At 41.6% G+C, this 24,745-nt stretch overlaps 2 protein-coding genes across 6 annotated transcripts in view; one reads left to right on the forward strand and one right to left on the reverse strand.

The window, feature by feature from the left end:
* chek2 (checkpoint kinase 2) overlaps window positions 1-874 on the reverse strand; it is a 36,057-nt gene extending 35,183 nt beyond the window's left edge. For both annotated transcript variants that reach the window (XM_041202904.1, XM_041202903.1), the window contains exon 1: window positions 615-874. In XM_041202904.1, the coding sequence (XP_041058838.1) occupies window positions 615-843 (229 nt within the window). In that variant the 5' untranslated portion in view covers window positions 844-874. The remainder of the gene's footprint in view (window positions 1-614) is intronic.
* The window catches only part of lrrc74b (leucine rich repeat containing 74B), a 45,051-nt gene continuing 21,078 nt past the window's right edge, over window positions 773-24,745 (forward strand). Inside the window, exons 1-8 of one of the 4 annotated variants that reach the window (XM_041202900.1) lie at window positions 773-823; window positions 2,263-2,439; window positions 6,613-6,766; window positions 8,739-8,881; window positions 14,830-14,962; window positions 17,720-17,926; window positions 19,579-19,688; window positions 23,590-23,705. In XM_041202900.1, coding sequence (XP_041058834.1) covers window positions 2,266-2,439; window positions 6,613-6,766; window positions 8,739-8,881; window positions 14,830-14,962; window positions 17,720-17,926; window positions 19,579-19,688; window positions 23,590-23,705 — 1,037 coding nt within the window. In that variant the 5' untranslated portion in view covers window positions 773-823; window positions 2,263-2,265. Of the gene's footprint in view, window positions 824-2,050; window positions 2,092-2,218; window positions 2,440-6,612; window positions 6,767-8,738; window positions 8,882-14,829; window positions 14,963-17,719; window positions 17,927-19,578; window positions 19,689-23,589; window positions 23,706-24,745 lie in introns of those variants that run through there. The other 3 variants (XM_041202899.1, XM_041202902.1, XM_041202901.1) reach the window with 3 other exon arrangements.

Genomic DNA, 24,745 nt, shown 5'->3' on the forward strand with positions numbered 1-24,745 from the left:
TAAAACAAAACTCTGTAGAACCTGGAAATGACATGTTTGACATTTAATCTCTCCTGAGCTCCATCCTATCCTGACCTCTTTTGCTCCACCCGCTCTTTTCAACAGCTAAAACCCATATTTCTATCCCTCTTTGGCTCTGAATATCATACGGACTCAGGACGTTAACTTTGGTTCTCTCTCCATAGATGCTGTCAGACCTGAGATTTTCCAGCATTTCCTGTTTTAAAAACTTACAATTTATTTAATTTGCAAACATTTCTAGCACTTTGCAAGCACGCAGAGCACAGGCTTTCCTAACAGGGCTGTTGCATTGTTGACTTTTGTGTCAACACAGAGGTCGAGAGAGAAACAAGTATAACCGTTAGTAATATCTCTGGAGCCCACCCAGGTCACTAAAGCCAGAGAAGTTTTCCAGCTTAACTCAATTTTAAGCGTTCGAAATAGGCAATATATAGTAAATTGTAAAGCGTCACAGGCTTGCACAGCTCTCAATAATTGCAACATTAGATCCATTTTTCAGATTTCATATTCAGCTGCTATCCGAAGATTAAGACATATTTTCTCAAAGTGATGCGCAGTCCTACAATAGCCAAAGATGTGTAAAAATTGTTTACCGAAGTTCCAAAATCCTTTCTCCAACGCCCAGAGGCGACCCCAGGGTTTAGGCGATTCCTCCACTTCTGGGATGGTAGCAAGATCCTGGGTTGAGGCGGAATCCAGGATGACAGTGCCTGCTGAGGAGAGGCTGCTCGATCCCGTGGCGCTGGAGGATGAGGCGGACTGAGATTGGGACTGGGACTGACTCTGGGACTGAGATGTGCCGGTAAGGCTCTCCTTCGACATTGTTGGCTGACACCAGACCAAAATGACAATAGTAAAAGAAAAGAATTTGGCGGGGGGGGGGGGGGGGGGGGGGGGGATGGGAACTAAAACACACAAAAAAAAACTTCCAGCGATGTGGTAACTTTTCTTAATATTAAAAAAAACTTTAACCCCCCCCACTTTAAAAAGTTTGGCACAGACTTTGACGATAAACTATGGGAGATTTCCCGTGGGGATGGTCATTGTTTATTGTCCAGCAATAAAAAGGGTTGATGCTAAAACTCAACTCATTGCAGCTCGGTGCCCAGTCTGCTCCCCATCTGTAAAAATAATTTTTAAAAAAACTGGAACGCAATGAAACACCAGCTATCCCAAGTGGACAAACGTAAAATGTCCAAATGTGAACGAACTGCAATAAAAAACATAAATCAATGGAAATGATAGAAGGGAAGCCGGACAAATGCCTAGAGTGAGCTTCCTCCAGCAGACCAGCTCGGTCTTTGCTGAACCGCTTCAGGGCAACGTAAACGTGTGGCTCCCAAAACAATAAATCCTATCTTTTCATAAGACCTAACGTACATCAATCTTATTTTTTTTTTTTTACAAACATGCAACGAAAATCCACCGTAAAGATATTTAAATTCCCCCCTCCTCCTTTCTTCTTCTTCTTCTTCTTCTTCTTCTGCTTCTTTCAACTCCCGCCCAAACCTCCGAGGGCGACCGCGCCAACTCTTCACCTTTGACCTTCCTCCAACTGCTGCCCATCGCACGAGGAACATCTTTTGTGATTCTATTATATATTGGCACGCAAATAAACATCAACGATGGTATTTCATTCCAAACCCGCCTCGCTTTTAATAAAAGATTTATTTTCATTCAACATGTTTGTCTTCTGCCGCAAGGCATTCTGGGCGAGGGCAACGGTCGGGGTCTTGGTTTCAAAAAAAGAAATGAAATGGGTTCGGGTTTCACTCCGTTCAACATCTTTCACTTCTTGTCAGGCTGGCAAATGGTGAAAATAGAAATTGTTGTTGTTGGGAGGGGGGAAAATAAAAACAATATTTGGGGATCAGAAAATAAGGATGTTTTCGGTCGCCATGGCAACGGGCAAGTCAACCGAACATGTTAGTTCGGTCAAGTCCCGCCTCATTATAGCTGATTGGTCGGAAGACCACGGACCGGTGCGTCTTTGAGCCGCTATTGGCTTGTCCCGACGTCCGTCATTGAACGCTGTCGCCTGCATTATCATCAAGGTAGGTTGAGATATTGGTGAGGCGCTCGCAGAGATTTTTTTTTGCTTTATAAGCAGCAACAGTAACAATAATTTTTTTTTTGGGGGGGGGGGGGGGGGGGGGAGGTGGGGAGGAAAGAAAAGTTTACATTGTTTACATTTCAGATATTGGAAGTTTGACGGGACTGTTTTCTGCTCTCGGTCCAAAGGCGATGGTGCTCAGCGAGAACTCGTCCAAGGAAGAGAGTGAGTCGGAGACCCCTCAGGTGGAGGAGGTACAGGAGGCGAGTTCAGAAGATGCCTCCCGCTATCAACTCGGAGGTGTCAGCAGCAAGCCCCCCAACAGACCCCGCAACTCCTACAGTAGAGGTAGTGTCGACCCCAAAGTAAGTACAACAACAAACCTATGAAGTAAGCACCTGCATCAAGAGCATAAGAACTAGGAGCAAGGAGTAGGCAGTTCAGCCCCGCCATCCGTAACGATCAGGGCTGATCTCATTTCGGCCTCCGCTCCAATTTCCTTCCCTCTCCCCATAACCTTTCGACCCATTACTAATTAAAAATCTGTCTGTCTCCTCCTCAAATTTATTCAGCCCCCACCCGGCATCCACTGCACTCTGGGGTAGTGAACGCCACAGATTCACGACCCTTTGAGAAAAGTAATTCCTCCTCATCTCTGATTTAAATCTACCACCCCTTAGCCTAAAACTATGGCCTCTCGTTCTAGAATGATCCAGAAGGGGAAACATCCACTCCATGTCTACTTTGTCTATCCCCTTTAACATCTTATATACCTCAATTAGATCTCCTCTCATCCTTCTAAACTCTAGCGAGTATAGGCCTAAACTGCTCAATCTCTCCTCATAAGACAAGCCCCGCATCTCTGGAATCAATCTAGTGAACCTCCTCTGAACCGCCTCCAGTGCAACTACATCCTTCCTCCATTAAGGGGACCAGAACTGTGCACAGTACTCCAGGTGTGGTTTCACCAATGCCTTGTACAGTTGCAACAACACTTTCCTATTTTTATACTCTATTCCCTTAGCAATAAATGCCAAAATTCCATTTGCCTTTCTTATTGCCTGCTGTACCTGCATACTAGCTTTCGGCGATTCATGCACGAGGCCACCCAGATCCCTCTGCACTGAAGCATTCTGAAGTTTCTCCCCTTTTAAATAATAAGTTGCCTTTTTATTTTTCTGACCAAAATGGATAACCTCACATTTATCCACGTTAAATTCCATCTGCCAAATTTTGGCCCGTTCACCTAACCTGTCCATATCCATTTGTAAATTTCTTATTTCTTCATTACAGCTTACTTTCCCACCTATTTTGGTGTCATCTGCAAATTTAGTTACAGTACCTTCCGTCCCTGAATCCAAGTCATTAATATAGATTGTAAATAGTTGGGGCCCAAGGACCGAACTCTGTGGCACCCCACTAGTTACAGTTTGCCATCCAGAAAAAGACCCATTTATCCCGACTCTGCTTTCTGTTGGTTAGCCAATCCTCTGTCCAAGCTAATATATTACCCTTAACTCCATGTGACCTTATCTTGGGTATTAATCTTTTGTGCGGCACCTTATCAAGGCCTTCTGGAAGTCCAGATATACTACATCTACAGGATCCCCATTATCCACTTTGCTTGTCACATCTTCAGAGAACTCTAGCAAATTAGTCAAACATGATTTACTCTTCATAAAACCATGCTGACTCTGATGGATTGCATTTTGACTTTCCAAATGCCCCATTACTAATTCCTTAATAATATATTCCAACAATTTCCCAATGACAGATGTTAAACTATAGTTTCCTTCTTTCTGCCTTCCCCCCGCCCCTTTTTGAATAAGGGTGTTATATTAGCATTTTTCCAATCCACTGGAACCTTTCCAGAATCCAGGGAATTTTAGAATATTATAGCCAATGCATCCACTATCTCCGCTGCCACTTTATTTAAGACCCTGGGATGTAGGCCATCAGGTCTTGGGGACTTGTCACTTTTTAATCCCAATAGTTTGCTCAGTACTTTTTCTCTAGTGATGGTGATTGTTCTAAGTTCCTCCTTCTCTATGTCTTCTGCACTACCTGTTACTATTGGGGTGGTACTAGTGTCCTCCACTGTGAAAACTGAGGCAAAATATTGATTAAATGTCTCTGCCATTTCTGCGTTCCCCACTATTAACTCCCCAGTCTCATCCTCCAAGGGACCAACCTTCACTTTAGCTACTCTCTATCCTTTTATATACTTGTAGAAGATTTTGCTATCAGTTTTTACATTTTGCGCTAGTTTTCTTTCATAATTTACCTTTGCTCTTTTAATTTTTTTTTAGTAACCATTTGTTCATCTTTAAAAGTTTCCCAATCTTCCAGCCTGCCACTGACCTTTGCAATTTGGTATGCCTTAGTTTTTGCCTTTAAGTTATCTTTAACTTCCTTGCTTATCCATGGATGCTTTTTCTCCCTCTTACCAACTTTATTCCTCATTGGGATATATTTTACTTGGGAAGAATTGAATATCTCCTTAAATATCTGCCACTGTTCATCAACTGTCCCACTTTGTAGTCTTCCTGCCCAGTCCACTAGGGCCAAATCTGCCCTCATACCTATTTAGTTACCTTTGTTTAACTCCAGAACACTAGTGTGGGACTCAAGTTTCTTGCTCTCAAACTGACCTTGAAATTCTAGCATGCTATGATCACTCTTCCCTAGAGGATCCTTTACTATGAGATCACTGATTAATCCCATCTCATTACACAAAACCAAATTCAGAATAGCCTGCTCCCTGGTTGGTTCCACAACATATTGCCCCAAGAAACAATCTCTAATACACTCTGTGATCTCTCCCTCAAGGCTACCATTGCCAATTTGATTGCCAATATGTGCATATTAAAATCACCCATGATTATTGCCGTGCCTTTCTTACATGCTCCCAGTATTTCCTGGTTTATACTGTGCCCTACTGCTAAACTACTGTTTGGGGACCTATACATTACTCCCACCAGGGACTTCTTTCCCTTGCTATTTCTTATTTCTACCCAGACTGACTCTACGTCTTGCCCTCCAGTGCCTATATCATTCCTCACTATAGCACTGATCTCTTCCTTTACTAACAAAGCTACACCACCTCCTTTTCTTTCCTGCCTAACCTTCCGAAACACTGAGTACCCTTGGATATTCAACTCCCAAACTTGTTCTCCTTGTAACCATGTCTCAGTAATCGCCACCAAATCATACCTATTTATCTCTATTTGCGCTGTTAACTCATTCATTTTATTCCAAATGCTACGTGCATTCAGATACAAAGCCTTTAAGTTTGCCCTATTGTCAATTTTCCCTACTCTTATATGATTCTTTGGTGCAATATGGCGTTCACACACTCTGTCCCTTCCTTTCACTTTTTGATATCAGCCTGGTCACTAACCTGCACTCTTACCTTCTCCTTAAACTTTGATTTTTTATATTTCCATGCAACTGAACCCCCCCCTCCTTTCTATTTAGTTTAAAGCCCTATCCATGACCCTAGTTATGCGATTCTCCAGGACACTGGTCCCAACATGATTCAAGTGGAGCCTGAGCAAACGGAATAGCTCCCCCTTTCCCCCGTACTGGTGCCAGTGTCCCATGAATTCGAACCCACATCTCCCACACCAATCTTTGAGCCACGCATTTACCTCTTTAATCTTATTGAACCTGTGCCAATTAGCTCGTGGCTCAAGTAGTAATCCGGAGATTATTCCCTTTTTGGTTCTGCTTTTTAATTTAGCCCCTAGCTGCTCATATTCCCTCAGCAGAACCTCATACTTCTTCTACCTACATCGTTGGTACTTATGTGGACCATGACAACTGAATCTTTCTCCTCCAACTCCAAGTTTCTCTGCAGCCCAGATGAGATATCCTTAACCTTGGCACCAGGTGGGCAACACAGCCTTCGGGACTCTCGATCCTGGCTACAGAGAACAGCATCTATTCCCCTAACTATACTATCCCCGATTACAACTACATTTCTCTTTTCTCCTCTCACTTGAATGGCTCCCTGCACCACAGTGCAATGGACAGTTTGCTTTTCCTCCCTACAGTCCCTGCTCTCGTCCAGACAGGGAGCAAGAATCTTGAACCTGTTGGATAAGGGCAAGGGCTGAGGCTCCTGCACTGCTACTTCCTGGTAGCGTCTTTCATGTCCCTAAGCCACTCACGGCCCATATGAAGCACTTTTTTTTGGAGAAGCGATATAGAAAACTGCGACTTTAGGAAAAGTCGACTTGCCAGCCAAGCAGCGCCCTTTTCTACTGTAGCATAAATTGTTGTGGTCATTTGAAATTTGGCATTCTCGTATTTGTCCTGATAAGTGCACAACAAAAAGCTTCAGCAACATTACTTTTTTCAGCAATGTCCACAGTTGCTTTTGATCAGCTTTCCAAGTGAAAACGCTATAACATTATTCACAATAGTTGTCCTTCCATCAGTTGAGACTGGGCATGTTATTTGCTGGTATATTTTAAAATAACTAAGGCTAGTGTAGGCTAATCAATCTGATTTCATTCCAATTTTGAACTTTCCAGATAGTTACTCGATTACATACCAATAATCGTGTAAAAGAGGATAAAATTGAAATCTGCCAAGTTATAGTACCTTCTGACAAAGCATCTGTCGAATCATTTGAAGAGTTTTCTGATGATACACTAAGCGATGGAGGACTGGATATGGATTTGGAAGGTAAGAGAAACTAACAATGCCACTTGATTCATGTTAAGTCTAATTTTTTTTAAACAATGGAAGGCACACAGGAAGGTATTGAAACTTTATCCAAGCTCTATCCAATATGAAATCTTAAAGGACTGCCCAAGAGCTAATCTCTATGCCACAGTGGATAACGCCACTGCGTGGTGTGGCACTGAACCATGCAGACCAGTAAGATACCAGGTTAAATCCCTTGTTTATAATGAGTCAGATGATATCTGGTTACGAAATAAGAGCACAATTGGTTCTCAATGTTTGTGGGTTAGGGAGGAGGGAAATCGATCCAGGTTTTCACTCCTGCCTGATTAGAGCAATTACCTGGGCACAAACTATGTAAATGACTATTGTAATATTTCCAAATTTGCTGATGACACCAAACTGTGTGTGAATATAAGTTGTGAGGGGGATGCAAGGAGACTTCAAGTGGACTTGGACAGGCTAAGTGAATGGGCTAGAACATGACAGATGGAATATAATGTTAATAAGTGTGAAGTTATTCACTTTGGTTGGAAAAAACAGGAGGCAGAATATTTCTTAAATGGAGAGAAGTTGGGAAGTGCGGGTGTCCAAAGGGACCTGAGTGTCCTTGTTCATGAGTCACTAAAAATTAGCATGCAGGTGCAGCAAGCAATTAGGAAGGCAAATGGTATCTTGAACTTCATCACAAGAGGATTTGAGTACAAGAATAAAGATATATTGCTGCAGTTGTACAGAACCTTGGTGAGACCTCAACTGGAGTATTGTGTACAGTTTTGGTTCCCTTACCTAAGGAGGGATATATTTGCCATAGAGGGAGTGCAACAGAGGTTCACCAGGTTTAAACCCTGGGATGGTGGGATTGCCTTCTGAGGAGAGATTGGGATGACTGGCTCTTTGTTCACTAAAGTTTTGAAGAATAAGGGGTGACCTCATAGAAACTTACAATATTCTTTCAGGGCATGACAGGGAAGATATAGAAAAGATGTTTCCCCTGGCTGCTGAGTCTAAAACCAGGGGACATAACCTCAAGATAAGCGGTAGGCCATTTAAGACTGAGATGAGGTGAAATTTCTTCACTCAGGGTGAGGCAGCTGTGGAAGCTCAACCATTGAGTATGTTCAAAACAGAAAGCAATAAATTTCTGGAGACTAATGACATCAAGGGCTTTGGAGATAGTGTGGGAAAATGGTATTGAGGTAGAAGATCAACCATGATCTAATTGAATGGTAGAACAGGCTCAAGAGGCTGAATGGCTACTCCTGTTCTTATGAGCAAATAGTTCATTAGTTGCTGCCCTATTTATATAAACTTTAACCTGGTAAGATTATCTTTAATTGTTTAACCTTTTCTTTTATATCTTATTGACAATTGCATGTATACATAAATATCATAGGAGAATTGAGAGTCAGCAGCAACAGGAAACTAAGAAGAGAAAACATCTTTGAATGGCAATCTCCAATTTTCTAATGGCTCAATTAATAAAAGCAATTGTAACTAAACCAAACAGACCAAAAATGCTCCAGTTTTATTCCTGGTCTGAATTAACAGGGTAGCAGCTGAAGTCCCACAATTGAACTTTAAGGCCTTGGAAAGGCTGGGGAGGATTGACCAGAGTTTCAATTCCTCATTACTCTCCTGGGACCCCTGCAGAAAAATGTGTATTTGTCGGGATTGAATGAAAACAGATTTGGCCTCATCAGTTGTGTCCCCTCAGTCAAATAGCTGGCCAGATATATAAAGAAGGTTCACTTGGATGAGACTGCAGAAGGCAGTTGTGTTCTATTACCATACAGCAGCAAGGCAAGTTTTTGCTTTATTTGAAGGGTGAAGCGTTTTCATAATAGGAAAAGGGCCTGGTGTGCTGTGACAGATTATACCAGACTTACAATATTAACTTAAATAAGGCTGGAACACATTGCATTTCATATTGTAATATAGAACTTGCTAACTTTGTATGGTTTTATTTCAGATGTTTCGAAAATCTATGATCACACAGGGAAGACCAAGTATAAACAGGCATGTGAAACATATGGTGTGGTGCCAATCTCCTACTTCCTGCGCAATATGAATGGTACAGAACTAGTTATGATGCATTATGGGCTTGGACCTCAGGTAAACAATTTTTTATATTGTGTATATGTATTTGGAAGAGCTTTTACACTGTTCTTATTGCCAGTCTGTTCTCACTTAATCTAATAAAGCTTCTTGGGACTCTAGTAAATCTTATTTCCTGTTTGCATTATGACACTGTTCAGAGTACTTACATTTGCCATTGCATCTATTTGAAATATTTTGTCTGCTCTCAAGTGGAAATTGATAATCTTGCATTGACACTCATCCAATTTGTTCTAATCTAAATCATTCTTTTCCAGGACATTCAAAACCGTGGGATGATCCTACCTCCCTCAATGTTCTCCTCTTACACATTCTTCAGGCTTTTAACATCTAAACTTGGTACCACCTTGAAGTGGATTATATCTTTAACCCCTTATGGACCTGTTCCAGATCGGGAGCATTTCCCCAATAACCACCTTCACTTGAGTTCAAAGTAGCCATCTCCTGCAGACAATTGTTTTGGGTCTGAGTAAATGAAGCACTTCTCCCTCAAGTAAAATAATTATCAAGAACTATTACCTTCTTCCAGATAGCCTTTTTAAATAATTATCAGCTAGGCTATAATTAACGCGGACATTATAAGGGTCCGGGGGTCTCCCTTCAAAAATGTATCTCCCCACTTAGGAGAATACAGAGAGGGGTTCTTTAAAGTTGTATACAGAATACGACGTGAGACATTATATTTTATTCATTTGTTTACAAATTTATTAAAGAACTGAAACATGCAATACACTTTAAGTAGCTAAGTACATAATTACACTAAAGATTATAAAAAGAACATAATTTTAGTTCTAATAAAGAATCCAAAAGTCAAAACTCTTACAATGCTACAATCAAATATATCTTAGAATATCCATCAAAAATTTAAAGTAAAGTGTTACCTTAAATCCCCAAACAGTAAGCTGCCTGACTAGCAGGACATCCCTTCTCAATTAAGATCAGAAGCTTCTAACTACTCAGAGTCAGCTTTAGTGAGAAGCATTGATTTCAATAGTTCTGAGTTTCAATAGTAAAGGTTCCTATCTGTACATCATATTGAATTGAATTGAATTATATCATCCTTAGCATCCTTGTGGGTGTTACTTCTTTATTTAAGCTCCTCCCTCTTTGATCATCCTTTTGAGGTTCAATCAGTCTTTATAATTGATAATTATTTAATTGTTGAGGATTACCTTATTATGTGAACGTTGTGCATGTTTATCTGGTCAATAGATGTTTGTAATGTGTTTTTGTAGCAACCCTTACAACTAGATTCACTTCTTTCTGTATTTTCTTAAAAATATTTTTAAACTTTAACAAAGAATGATCATTTTGGAATTTTTTTCAATTAGCTCATTCAAGGGCTACATATCCATAGCATCTGTCCTTTGTAGGAGTGTCTGATAATGTTCAATAAAGAGATAAAAAGATAAAAACAAAAAACTGCGGATGCTGGAAATCCAAAACAAAAACAGAATTACCTGGAAAAACTCAGCAGGTCTGGCAGCATCGGCGGAGAAGAAAAGAGTTGACGTTTCGAGTCCTCATGACCCTTCAGCAGCTGAAGAGTCATGAGGACTCGAAACGTCAACTCTTCTTCTCCGCCGATGCTGCCAGACCTGCTGAGTTTTTCCAGGTAATTCTGTTTTTGATAATGTTCAATTCTGACTGATAAAAGTCCACTAGGCTTTAGTGATACCTTGGACCAGGTTTTAAGAATTGCAGACTGAATTAACCTTTTAACATTCCTTTGCTAAAGAATAAGTTCATTTAGAATCATGAAATAGAATTTAAATGTTCTGTTTTTTCCTCAAGATAGTCCATATCTGGTATCTGTGTCCGAAAAAAGCTTTTAAAATTCCAGTGAATTCTAAAAACATTAAGTAATGGTCATCTGTCATTGATTAAATGAAGAGATGTCCCTGTGTCTGCAAAGGTCTCTGGGTAAGAGCTTTAGCCCTTTTCTGCCTCTTAACAAAGAGTACCCATTTATTCAATTCTAAAGTATTACATCCTAATTACATATGCATTCCACCTAATTATCTATATTCTACCTAACTATCTCTGTATCCCATCACAACCTAACTGTTACCTCTTGATTTATCTCATCTTGACTCTTAGGCCTGGATTTCTATGAATTCAATATGACTCCAGAGCCATTTAAAAATGCGGGAGGGACTCAATTCCAGGATCCCTGTCCCCATTCTTGACACCTCCCCAATTTTTGATGGGCACAGGAAAAGGGTGTGGATAGCGAACCCGCACCCTGGACTCCCGACCTGGCCGGCTGCAATGCATAGGTAGGCATCTCCTTGCTGCCTACAATTTTCATGGAGTCAGGCCAACTTCTCTATGACTCATGGTTCATAATCCCTCTAAAAGAATTGTGAACCATAGTCTGGAATTGGAATGTAAGTTCAAAATGTCTTTCCCATGCCCCATCCATGCCAACTCATGCCGCACCATCACCCCTTTTACAACCTTTGCCAACTCATACACCCAACCAACCCCTGGCCTCTCATAGTGCCCATTTTAACTCATAACCCTTCTATGCCATTCACTCAGTATCCATTGAGCCATATAATAACATTGGCAAATGTGGGATTGCTAAGGGGAAAAAAAAACAGTCACAATTCCCATTTTGAGAAAAAAGCTGCTGTTCATACAACCCTATAGAAGTATCAGTCAAACAGACCATTAAACACAAGTAGGAGCAGGAGTAAGTCATTCAGTCCCACGAGCCTGCTCCGCCACTGGATACTAATCTGATAATTACCTCAACTCCACTTTCTAGTATGCACCACATAACCCTTGACTCCCTGGTTGATCAAAAAACTACCTAACTCAGCCTTGAGTATATTCAGTGACACAGTCTGTACTATTACTCTGGGGAAGAGAAATCCAAACACTAATGACTCTCTGAGAGAAAAAAATTCTCTTTATCTCAATCTTAAATTAGGGAGACCCCTAATTTTTAAACTGTGTGCCCTGGTTTTAGTCTCCCCCGCAAGATGAAACATCTTCCTGGTATCCCCCCTATCAAGTCCCCTCAGGATCTTATGTTTCAATAAGATCACCTTATTTTAAATTCCAAAGGAAATGGGCCCAACTTGCTCAACGCTTCTTCATAAATAACCCATTCATCCCAGGAATCAATTGGGTGGAAATTCTCTGAACTGCTTCTAATGCAATTATATCCTTCTGTAATTAAGGAGACTAAAACTGTACACAGTATTCCAGATGCAGTCTAACAACCTGTGCAGCTGCAGCAGCACTTCCCTACTTTAATACTTGATTCCCGTTGCAATAAATGCCAACATTCTGATTGCCTTCCTAATCACTTACTTCCCTGCATACTGACTTTTTGAGATTCATGTACCAGGACATCCAGATCCCTCTGTACCATAGAATTTTGCAGTCTCTCTCCATATAAATAACACCGCTTTTCTGTTCTTCCTGCCAAAGTGAACAAGTTCATATTTTCCCACATTATAATCCATCTGCCAAATTTTTGCCCACTCACTTAGCATATTAAATCCTTCTGTAGACTCTTTACCCCCTCTTGACAACTTACTTTCCTCCCTATCTCTATGTCATCAGCAAATTTAGCTGCCATACGTTCAGTCCTTTTATCCAAGTCATTGATATAGGGCCATAACTTCCAAGCTACCCAGCATTGGATTTGTGGGTACCCCAAAGATGCGCCTCAGAAGTTCCCAGGTAAGGGTTTGCATGGCAATTGTCCAGAAGTGCACACTTGCCCTATTGGAAAATGCGGTTTAAATTGCAAACTTCGGATGGTTCCGACAGGGTTACACTAATAATTATCAGAAAAGGTTAGAAGAATTAAAACCTCTTCTAATTTCTGGGTACCTATTGTAAAGACCCAGACCAACCCTATGGGACTCCCCCACCCCTACAGGACACCCCCTCCACTTCCTCCTGACCCATGCAACCTGACAGGAATCTCCCCACCTCCAACCCACCCAAACCCTACCTTCCCAACCCCTACCTCCAAGCCTCCATCCTCCTGACCTCCGCCACCCCACCCTGTGGCAACCCCTCCACCCGTCCAGGACCTCTGAACGCCCCAGACTTCGTAAAAAAAGGGGGCGTGGCCTCCCTGAATCCACCAGAGCTATATTTGTCAACATTTAGTTTGAATACTTTTCCCAGTACCTTGCCATAGTGATTGTGACATTTTTAAGTTCCTCCCTCCCGTGTACTTCTTGATTTTCAAGTATCTCCTCCCAATGCCGCTGCTGGGACTAGAGTGCTGTCGACCATTTGATTGTCCAGCAGTTCTTGGAGGGTTCTTGGGTCTTCTTCCCAGATGAGGGCTGAAGTCTCAGCCTAAGCCAATTAACAGCCCAGTAGCCAATAAATCACTGTGGGGCACCTGGCCAAGTGGAGGTGGGCTCACCCGACATTTCAGCCGGGGAGTGGAGCTATTGCCTTAGTGTAAAATTCCTGCCATTGACTTAGCAAAAGTATCAGAAAACCTAACTGCTGGACACTGCTCTTCTCCGATGAAAAATAATTGCATTTTATGCACTTAAAAACTTGAGTTTCTAATTGGTTTTCATTTTTAATTAGTTTTCTCTTGAGAGATTATTCACAGGGACTGTTACACAAACCCACTTACATTCTCTGCATTCCAGAGGCTGAGATCCTGTCATTATATAACATTTTGTAACAAATTACTCCATACTGAGCGGTTGATGACCAGAATGGCCTCCTCCTGTGCTGTATGATTTTATGATGCTATTTGTTATAATTTCTGTTGTGGTTTCCTGGTGTTACCAAGGAGTCACTTTCAACTCCTTAATGCCTTGGAACCTCATTACAACAAACAAATATCAATTACATTGTGATTTGCTTGTAGAAGCAAAGGCTCACTCTTCAGTGATGTATAAGTGAAAGCATTTTGTGATAAATGGCTGACCTGAATGTTTCCAGTATTTTCAGTTAGAAATGGTCATCACCCTGAAACATTAACACTATTTCTCTTGCCAAAGATGTTGCCTGACTTGCCAGATACTTCCAGCAATTTCTGTTTCTATTTTTGTAATAAATAGTGTGTGGGGGTAGACACACTGCTCCTCTTCTCTTTTTGTACCCTCTCTTTTCCCCATGACTGAAACCATCTCTTCCTGCCTGTCTGAGCCTCAATTATCTTTAAATTTATAGACAATACTGTAATATAAATTGCACATAAACATGAGGAGGTCTGCCCTTGGCTGCACTTGTTCATCTTGGGGTAGTAATGCTAGGAACTATATGCACAACCTGTATTTTTCTTTAATTTTCTGAAGCCCTACCTCATTTACTAGTGAGCTAGTAAGTCAAGAAGAAAAGTTATGAAGGAATGTTTTTTATTAAATAGCATTTTTCTTCTTAGGACTCTCAGGCTGAGGTTATATCATTACCAGTCTAACTTGATTTGTAAAGTGCCTTTCATGGCCTCAGGACCTCCCAAGAGTGCTTTACAGCCAACTTTTGCAGTGCAGTCATTGTTTTAACATAGGAAATGGGGAGCCAATTTGCACAGAGAATGCTCCCTCAAACAGCAATGTGATAATGACCAGATAATCCATTTTAGTTATGTTGGTTGAGGGATAAATATTGGCCAGGACATTGAGGAGAACTTTCACTTTTACATCACTGAAGAGTGAGCCTTCACTTCTACAAGCAAATCACAATGTAATTGATGTTTGTTTGTTGTAATAATGCTATGGGATACTTTGCATCCACATGAGAAGCAAGTCAGTTTAATATCTCAACCAAAAGGCAAACAAAACAAAACTTTTTCAGTGTCCTACTGGACAAAACTAATGTCACTTTTCTTCATTGCAGCAAGTATCATGCATTTTCCAGTGCTCCCCATTTTGAACTGCTGTAGGTATATTTTGTAAAATCTCTAATGCAGGGAAATTCCACCAATTAGTTTTTTTTTTTCCTTTCAGGGTGCCAAGGCAATTTCTGTTTCTCTGATAACCAACACATCTGTTGTAAAGTTGAATCTGAAGGATAACTGGCTGGAGGCAGAAGGTGCCAGAGCTATTGCAGAAATGCTGAAGGATAACTGCTACATTACAGGTTTAAGCATTTCTATACTCTCTTAACATATTGACGTTAAGTCTGTGCTGCTTTTTATTTTACCACATGTATCCACGCATCACCTGTAGTAGCATGTCCAGTAAAAACTGCATTTTTCAGGAGGGAAGTAGAGAACAAGGGGACATATTGGAAAACTCCTAAAAACAAAATTGATAAATCATTTCATCAACTTCAGTGGAAAAGAAAATCGTGCTCAGTGTAAAACAACTGCTGATTAGCCGTGAGGTTGAACAGGATTTTCCCTTAAGGCTTTAGGACCCTGCCATCAGGCTCAAATAGGGGTCCCGGCCCAGCAGTGTGTGAGGAACCCCACTGTGAATTTCCCTGAGTTGGCTAATTAGTAGCCAGAGAATGGGCTCACCATCCAATTAAGGACAGCCAGTAGGCTCACAAAGCTGAAGGGTCAAAAGGAGGCTCTCCAGCACTGAAGAAATAGAAACTGGTCTGTCAAGGTAAGTGAGGGAGAGGGCCCCCCCAACATGGAGGTGTCATCCCTCCAACTTCAAGTAAAAAATGGCCCTTAGCAGCTTGGCCGCCATTTTGGAGGGGAATCCCTCCACAGGGTGGCCTGCGGTTGCAACTGCAGCCATGCAAGAATAGAGGGCCGCTGGACCTGCCTGGAGTATTATCCCCCACACCACCAACCTTCCCTTCCCCGATCTACTGCTGGAAGGCTTCATCCCAGCAACTACGTTGTTCCCCAATGCCTCTGGGGACCTGCGGGCCATCTGGAAGTCGACCTCTTGACAGTAGGGTGTTAACAAGGTCATTAGGCTACCTGCCACTTCTGGGCAAAAAGCCCCACTACCCCCTCATCCTGTTTCTGGGAAAAATGACTGGAACAGAGTGGTGCCAAGGAACTGGCATGTTGACGTACGGTGTGATATTCAGCACCACCCACCCTGATTTGTGCCTCCAAGTCCTGCCCATTGTTTCACACTGTTAGCATGAACCAATTTCATCCCTTACTAGTTTATAATGTTATTTATATATATCAGGAAACAATAGATCAATATAGCAAACTAATTTTGGGGTGCAGATAACCATTTTAAACCACATAGGCCAGAATATTGCCGTTGGCGTGATGGGGCAGACCTGACACCCAAAATGACATGAGATGACGCAGGCATGTGTCCCGATGTCATCGCGTGTCATTCAAATATTGTGTTCAACGGGCGCACGCTGAAGACAGCTGCTCCCCCGCCAAACCGTCAAAGGCCTATTAAGGCCATTAATAAAGTCATTAAGATCATTAACACCGCTGCCCATCCAACCTTAAGGCTGGCAGGCAGGCAGGCGAAGAGCCCAAGCGGCTTCGCGTTTTCCAGGAAGCCTCAACCATGGGCGGGATGAGGTTTCCTGAAGGTTTTATAAAATTAATAAATAAATTTGGTGAACTTGACAAACGTATCCCAGCTGGGGCCATGTTTAAATAATTTATTACCATATTTTTCACAACTTTATCTCCCAGAGGCAGCTGCATGCCTCAGGGAGATTGCTGCGCAACAGAGCACATGCCCCAACTCTCCCTCCTCCCCCCCCCCGCCCACACAGGTAGCACTCGCTACCGGCTGCATGTTACGCTGGGCGGGCCTTAATTGGTCCAACCACATAAAACGACAGCATGCTGCTGATCGTGGGTGGCAATTGTCTCCGCGCCCGCTCCCACGCAGCCCGCCTGACATAGGTAAGATGCAGCTCATAACCTTTGCAACTTGGTTTCTGATGCACTTGATTTCTGCATTGACTTCTAATTATTTTCCAGTGTTCATCCTAACAGAAATGATCTTTATCCAGACTTTATAGAGTTCCCTTCCTTCATGGCTTGGTGCACAATACACTCCACTTGTAACATTAAGCTTTACAGACCAGAGGTCCCAAGTTTGGCCTGTGATTTCAGATGAGATGGTAATTAACAGTGTTATAAATGGCTTCAGCAGCTCTAGCCTTGGAAATGGAAATGTTAACCTCAGTTTGAATCCTGATTGTTATGTAGTGACTTTTGCTGAAAAGCAAATTTGTATAGACATCTGGCAAAGATGTCTGATGAAGACAGGATTAGGCCTGAGCCTCCAAAAGGATGTGATTGCACTGGAAGGGGTGCAGAGGAGATTCATCAGGATGTTGCCTGGGATGAAACATTTAAGTTATGAAGAGAGGTTGGATAGACTTGGGTTGTTTTCGTTGGAGCAGAGAAGACTGAGGGGGCGACCTGATCTAGGTGTACAAGATTATGAGGGGCACGGACAGGGTGGATAGGGAGCACCTGTTCCCCTTAGTTGAAGGGTCAGTCACAAGGGGGCGTAAGTTCAAGGTGAGGGGCAGGAGGTTTAGGGGGAATGTGAGGAAAAACATTTTTACTCAGAGTGGTGACGGTTTGGAGTGCACTGCCTGGGAGGGTGGTGGAGGTGGGTTCCCTCACATCCTTTAAAAAGTACCTGGATGAGCACTTGACATGTCATAACATTTAAGGCTACAGGCCAAGTGCTGGTAAATGGGATTAGGTAGGTAGGTCAGGTGTTTCTCATGTGTCGGTGCAGACTCAATGGGCTGAAGGGCCTCTTCTGCACTGTGTGATTCTGTGAAAATTAGGAATTAGAAATGTTTTGTTTTTAAAGAAACAAACCTTGAAACCTTACTGTTCTTATTTCTATTATAAATAGGAAGCTAATGATTGTTAAAATTCCTGTGCCTTTTTATTTTTTTAAGAAGTGATTCAATTTTTCTTACTTGTAGATGTTGATTTGTCGGACAACCAATTGGGAGTTGAAGGGGCCAGAGCAATTGCCTCCATGCTCATGGAAAATTTAACACTGACAACAGCTATCCTTTCCGGGAATTATTTTGATGATCATGCTGCTGTGTTCCTGGCTGAGGCTATAAGCAGCTCACACAAGTTGAAATTCTTGGATCTGAGCCACAACAAAATTGGCAATACCTTAGGTAAGTTTGTACAATACATGTTTTGCAATTTTTATTTGCATACAAGTAAATTATCCTGTGTCCACAAATTAATAGATGTTAAGCAAAGTTATCAGGTTAGGTGAAAGGTGCTGGGACTTCATACTTTGGAGAAGCGTAGACTTTTGGATGATCTGATCAAAGGAATAGATTGTATTCAAGTTTGACAATTTACTCCAAGTAGATTAGGGTGGACCAGAGATCACAATTTCAAGTTTTACATAAGGATAGATCTAGGTGAGATGTCAGGTGCTGTTTCTTTTTCCAAAGACCAGTGAACTTCTGGAACAGGTTGTCAGCTCATGCAGTGGATGCTGATTCACTGACTTCCTTCAAGTGAGAGTTTGACCTGTTTCTGGCTGCGATGAAGAACACCTTTCAAAAGTAGGAACTGCATAGAATTATCATGGCCAGAGTGACCTCCTGAACCAATTTTGATAGCCTAGGAGATTGGGAGAGAAATTTTCCAGTTTTTTTTTCCCTTAGATAAGCCTGAGATTTTATCTGGCTTTTCGCCTCACTCATGGTTTTGAATGGAGTGGAGAGGGAAAGTAAAAGAGGCAAAGAGACGGTACAAGAATAAGTTGGGAGTTCACATCAAATGGAAATCAAAGGTTCTCTATGAGCATGTCAACATTCAAAGGGATGTTAGACAAGTGATGGGGGTGGATAAGAGACCAAAATAGAAGTCTATTGGTGGAAGTAGAAGGCATGGCTGAGTTCTTTGATCAGTGTTTACCAAAGAAGAGGACTTTGCCAAATCTATGGTAAACAAGGAGGTTGTCAGGATACTAGATGAGATAAAAATAAATAAAGAGGAAATACCAGAAAGGCTGAGAGTAGCAAGGGAATCAGGAGTCCTGATTCAGCATCAGCTGAATTCTTGTGCACAATTGTGGGCACCATACTTCAGGAAGTCGTGAATGAGAATGGTTCCTGGGATGAGGGATTATAGTTACTGAATAGACTGGAGAAGCTAGTGTTGTTCTCCTTAGAGAAGGCTTGAGAAGAGAGCTGATAAAGATGCTTAAATCATGAAAGATGTAGATAGAGAAACTGTTTCCAATGGATGAAGGGTCGATAACTAGTGGGCAGAGATTTTGGATTATTGGCAAAAGAACCAGGTCCGATATAAACATTTCTTTTTACTCTAGTGGTTAGGATTTGCAGTGTGCTACCTGGTTGTGTGCTTGAAAAATTCAATAGCAGCTTTCAAAAGGGAATTAGATTAAAATTTGCAGGAGAAAAATTGCAAGGACATGGAGAAACAGTGGGAGATTGGGGTTTACTGGCTTGCTCTGCAAAAGAACTGGCGCATTTTCAGTGGGCCAAATGACCTCCTTCTGCATTGTTCTTTGATTCTATAATATTGTGATACATAATTGTGTGGAAGAGGCTGGATGGATCAAGGGTCTTTTTCTGCTCATCATTCTTTTTGTGTATCTGTAATGGTTGGCCACACAAATAAACCAAGGGTAAATGTCTGACTTTCTGTTTGCATAACTTTCCTGAGCTCTCCAATTTCTCACTTTCTTGCATTCTGACTGCCCTCTGGTACTTAGCAAATTTCGCGCAGTTTATTAAGTTTTACAAAGAAGTTCAGGCTTCAGTAACCTACTTGTTACTTTGTAAAGGTGAAGACCTTGGAAATGCAATAGCAGAAAACACTGGGATAATAGACTTGGACCTAAGCTGGAATTATCTACGTGGCAAGGCATGTATAGCCGTAGCAGAAGGCCTCAGCGTGAGTACTGCAAGACTGTGGATTCCTGTGATTGTTTGGAGGGGAATAATTATGGTTATACACCATGATAATATGTGCACAGCATGGTATTTTGTGGTTTCAAATGCAACCTAACAGGGCATGGAGGTGGTTGTTGGCACATTATTGAACATGACCTCCATATCGAATTAGAAAAGGCTTATATTTTCAGTGCTGGTTAGTTCATTTGGCTAGATGCAGTTTAGGATATCGCCAATAGCGAGGTTCAATTTCCACTCAAGCCAAGATGGACTTGGGACCTGCTCTCTTGTCCTGCCCCTGAGAGTGGATGGTAATGGCAAATCACTACTGACAAAAACTGCCAAGAAACTGTCTGCTGATGTTCTATCTTGAGCCAATGAGCCAAGCACCTGCCTTTGGGCAGAGCATACATGAATGAATGAATTAAAACATTCAGCAAAAGTTCTGGAGTTAATTTGCATTATCATTTTGAATATGAAACAAGCAAAAATAAAGATAATACCCAGCCCCTCTCTTTAAGGCAGACAGCTCAGGAAATAGTAGCTCCAAGTATTTAGGGAGGGCCGTCTGTCTTCAGGCACACTGAGGTGCAAACATCAAAAAAAGCCATTGAGAAAGTTTGGGTCGGTGCTATTCAAGCACAAAATGGCAACAAAAGATTACAGCTCATCTTAAGAACATAAGAAATAGGAGCAGCAGTATACTATTCAGCCCCTCAAGCTTGTCCTGACATTCAATAAGATCATGGCTGATCGGATTGTGGCCTCCTGCCTGTGACCATCCCACCCCAAACCCTTGACTCCCTTGTAGATCAAAAATGTGTCGAACCCAACCTTGAATATATTCAATAACCCAGCCTCCACTGCACTATAATCTTTTTTTCTCTGCATTGTTTTTCTGGTATCATTTGAGAGCAGGGCAGAGGAAAATCTATCTCAACATTACTCCAGTTTAAATTGTGTATTTATGTTGTATTAACTTAGATCACAAGTACATTTGTAATTCTGTTTTATTATTTAGCACACATACCTTTTCATACATAGAGATTTTTTGAATTTGAATGAATTAAAGAAAAAAATATTTGAGCATATTTCAAGGTGGTAACATACATTGTCAAACTGATTGTGCTTAATTTTAGTGATTTGTACAGTCATCTAAATCTTTCCTATGTTTCCACCTAGTAACACATTCTTGGATACCTATTATCCCATGTTTAGTGAACTGTTAAATTGAATTTGAAATTCCCTGAATTGCAGTGCCCTTGGTTAAGCAACTATACGGTACTGTTTTCACCTACTGCGGTCAAGACATGCCCTAATTCCTTCAGTCATACTCAGTGCTAAGAATGAGGTGTACACTGTCAAATTGCCCTTTTCAGCACATTAAAATTTTACATTTCAGCATTGTGGAGCATCAACACACTATGTCCCTCAGTGCTTAGGTGTTAATTTCTAATGAGCTCTTGCTCTTAGACATGCGTAGCAGAGGGAGACAGAGCAATGGTCCTATACAAAAAAGGGGGAAATTCAAAGGCACAGCCACCCATCTTAGCTGCTACTGTATTTATCAGCAGCATTGACCAAGACCTGAGTGTATTTCTCCTTTGACTTTTGCCATTGTACTGCCACAAATTAACCCGAAGTGCAGCAGAAACCCCGTTTGCATGTGCATAAGGGTTTCCACTGCACTTCCGCCATTGTTACTGCCCTATTTCAGCAGAAAATTCAAGGAAATTGAAACCTACAAGAGCTTCCACCATTCCTCATTGTCAGCAATGGGTCATAGCATATAGAATCAGCTGTCTGTTTTACATCTCTCCTGAAATGTATTACTGTCAACTTCAAATTGAAATAAAAATTGAGAGATATAAAACAAGCTGCTAAACACATCATCCATTTTACACTGTCACACAATGTCAAAATTGTGTCCAAAATGGATGTAAAGTCGGTTGAGCAATTGCTTTCTGTGCCAGTCCATGCTGGTTTGAGGCCCAAGCCAAATTTTACAATACTATCCATTTAAGTTTTTTCAACTTCTCACTGCTGGTCTCAATGTTATTCATAAGCAGCAGTTTTTAAGGAGCAAAAGTAGAATTGATTCATAAAACCTGCATTTGAATTGTAAATGCAACTTACATGGTATTAGGCTTTAGTCTCTCAAGTGAAAATAGGAACATAGGACTTAGCAGCAGAGCAGGCCATTTGGCCCTTCGAACCTGCTCCACCATTCGATAAGATCATGGCCAATTTCATTTTCCTGTATGCACCCCCATAACCTTTGATTCCCTTGTCCATGAAAAATCTATCTAACTCAACCTTTAATAGATTCAACAACCCAGATTCCACTGTTTTCTGGGGAATAAAATAAAATTCCAGAGATTAATGACCCTTGAAGAGAAAAATTTCACCTCAAGTCTCTTTAAAGGGAAACCTCTTATTTTTAAACCATGTACCCTGGTTCTAATTTCCCCACAAGATGAAACATCTTCCCAGTATCCACCCTATCATGTCCCCTCAGGATCTTATATGTTTCATTAAGATCACCTCTCATACTTTTAAACTCCAAATGGATACAGGCCCAGCCTATTCAATCTTTCTTAATAAAATAAGCCCCTCGTCCCAGGAATCAGTTGAGTGAACCTTCTTTGAACTGCTTCTAAAGCAACTGTAACTTTTTTCAAATAAGGAGAGTACTCCAGATGTGGCCTCACCAAGGCCCTGTACAGCTGCAGTAAAACTTCCCAACTTCTGTATTCCACTTCCCTTTGCAATAAACACAAACATTCAATTTGCCTTCCTAATCACTTGCTTTACCTGCATACTAACTTGTTGTGACTCATACTAGGACACCCAAATCCCTCTGTACCACCAGGTTTCACAATCTCTCTCCATTTAAATAGGTTACTGCTTTTCTGTTCTTCCTGTCAAAGTGGACAAGTTCACACTTTCCCACTTTATACTCCCATCTGCCAAATTTTTGCCTACTCACTTAACCTATCTATACCCGTTTGTAGACTCTTTGCCTCTTCTTGACAGTTACTTCCCACCTATCTTGGTGTCATCAGAACATTTATCTACCATTCCTTCAGTCATCCAAGTCATTGATATAGGTTGTAAATAGTTATGACCCCAGCACTGATCCCTGTGGCACTCTACTAATCATAGCCTGCCAATGCAAAAAGACCCGTTTAGACCTACTATCTGCTTTCTGTTAGCTAACCAGTCCTTTATCCATTCTAATATGTTACTCCTTACACCATGAGCTCTTATTTTGTGTTGTAACCTTGGATGTGGCACCTTACAAATGCTTTTTGGAAATCCAAATATGCCACATCTACAGGTTCTCCTTTATCTATGTTGGTTGTTATGTCCTCAAAGAACTCTTTAAAAATAGTTGAACACTATTTTTCTTTCATAAAATCATACTGACTCTGCCTGATCCCACTACAATTTTCTAAGTATCCTACTATAACTTTATGAATAATGGATTCTAACAATTTCCCTATGACAAAAAGCTAACAGGCCTAAATTTTGCAGCTTTCTGTCTGCCTCCTTTCTTAAAAAAAGGTGTTATATTTGCTGTTTTCCAATCCACTGGGACCCTTCCAGATTGGAAGATTCTAATTAATGCCTCTCAGTCTCTGACACCAATTCTTTTAAGACCTTAGGAGGCAAGCCATTAAGTCCTGCGGACTTGTCAATCTTTAGATCTACTAGTTTTCTCAGTATCCTTTATTTCCTTATTTAGACCCAGATAATGCACCCTTCTCAAGTCTTTATTTCTCAGTGGGATAAACCTTTGCTTAAATCTGATGTCTAGTCTGGGAAACTGAATTGACCAAAATTTACAAATCCTGTCATTAGAAGAAGCAGTTGAGTGAAATCTATTTTCTTTCCCCTAGGATAATATTTATTTGAAAGTACTGGATTTGTCCTATAATGGATTTGGGAATGATGGAGCAAAAGCACTCGGTGCTGCTCTTAAAGTTAATAATGTGCTTGAACAACTGAATATCAGGTATATCAACATCTACATTCTTTTCTTGCAGATTGGGTACCATTTTTCTGTTTGTATAAGGCAGTTTATTTGCATGCTATCATGGTGTTGATTGGAATAGTTTATTCAAGTAAGAATTTATAGTTTGCAGAAATTGTTTTTTCCCCTTTTTTTAAAAAAAAGAGGATCTGGTGATCAGCAGATAGTGCTGGCAGAAAGCACAGCCCATTAAAATAGGGCTGCTGGAAACCGCACACCACAGTATCGGGCATCTTAGTTGGCCTCTGAGCCTTGGGAAAAGGCAGGTCTTTGGAGGGAGGTCTCTTTCCTAGACTGGATAGGATCCAGATGTTGGAAAGGGACTGAATGGTCCTAAAGAGTGACAGTATCAGTGAATGGATGGGGGGTGACATTAAAAGGGACTGAACTAGGAAGTGTAAGGACGTGAGTCGTCTCAATTTCTCTGCTCCTCTCACCCATTCTAATCTCTCTCTGAACTTACTGCAATCCGTTCTCTCAGGTCCAACCCTGACATTGTCATCAAACCCGCTGTGGTGGTGCTGTTGTTGTCTGGCGCACTGACCTCTACCTCGCAGAGGCTGAGCGTCAACTCGCAGACACTTCCTCCTACCTCTCCCTGGACCATGACCCCACCACTGAACATCAAGCCATTGTTTCCAGGACTGTCACTGACCTCATCTCCTCTGGGGATCTTCCTCCCACAGCTTCCAACCTGATAGTCGCCCAACCTTGGATGGCCCGTTTCTACCTCCTACCCAAAATCCACAAACAGAACAGTCCCAGTAGACCGATCGTGTCAGCTTGCTCCTGCCCCACGGAACTCATTTCTCGTTATCTTGACTCCCTTCTCTCTCCCCGTGTCCAGTCCCTTCCCACCTACATCAGGGATTCCTCTGACACCTTACGTCACATCAACAATTTCCAGTTTCCTGGCCCCAACCGCTTCCTCTTCACCATGGACGTCCAATCCCCCTACACCTCCATCCCCCACCAGGATGGTCTGAGGGCCCTTAGATTCTTCCTCGAACAGAGACCCGAAA

This window comes from Carcharodon carcharias, chromosome 13, assembly GCF_017639515.1.
Source record: "Carcharodon carcharias isolate sCarCar2 chromosome 13, sCarCar2.pri, whole genome shotgun sequence".
NCBI classification, from domain to species: domain Eukaryota; kingdom Metazoa; phylum Chordata; class Chondrichthyes; order Lamniformes; family Lamnidae; genus Carcharodon; species Carcharodon carcharias.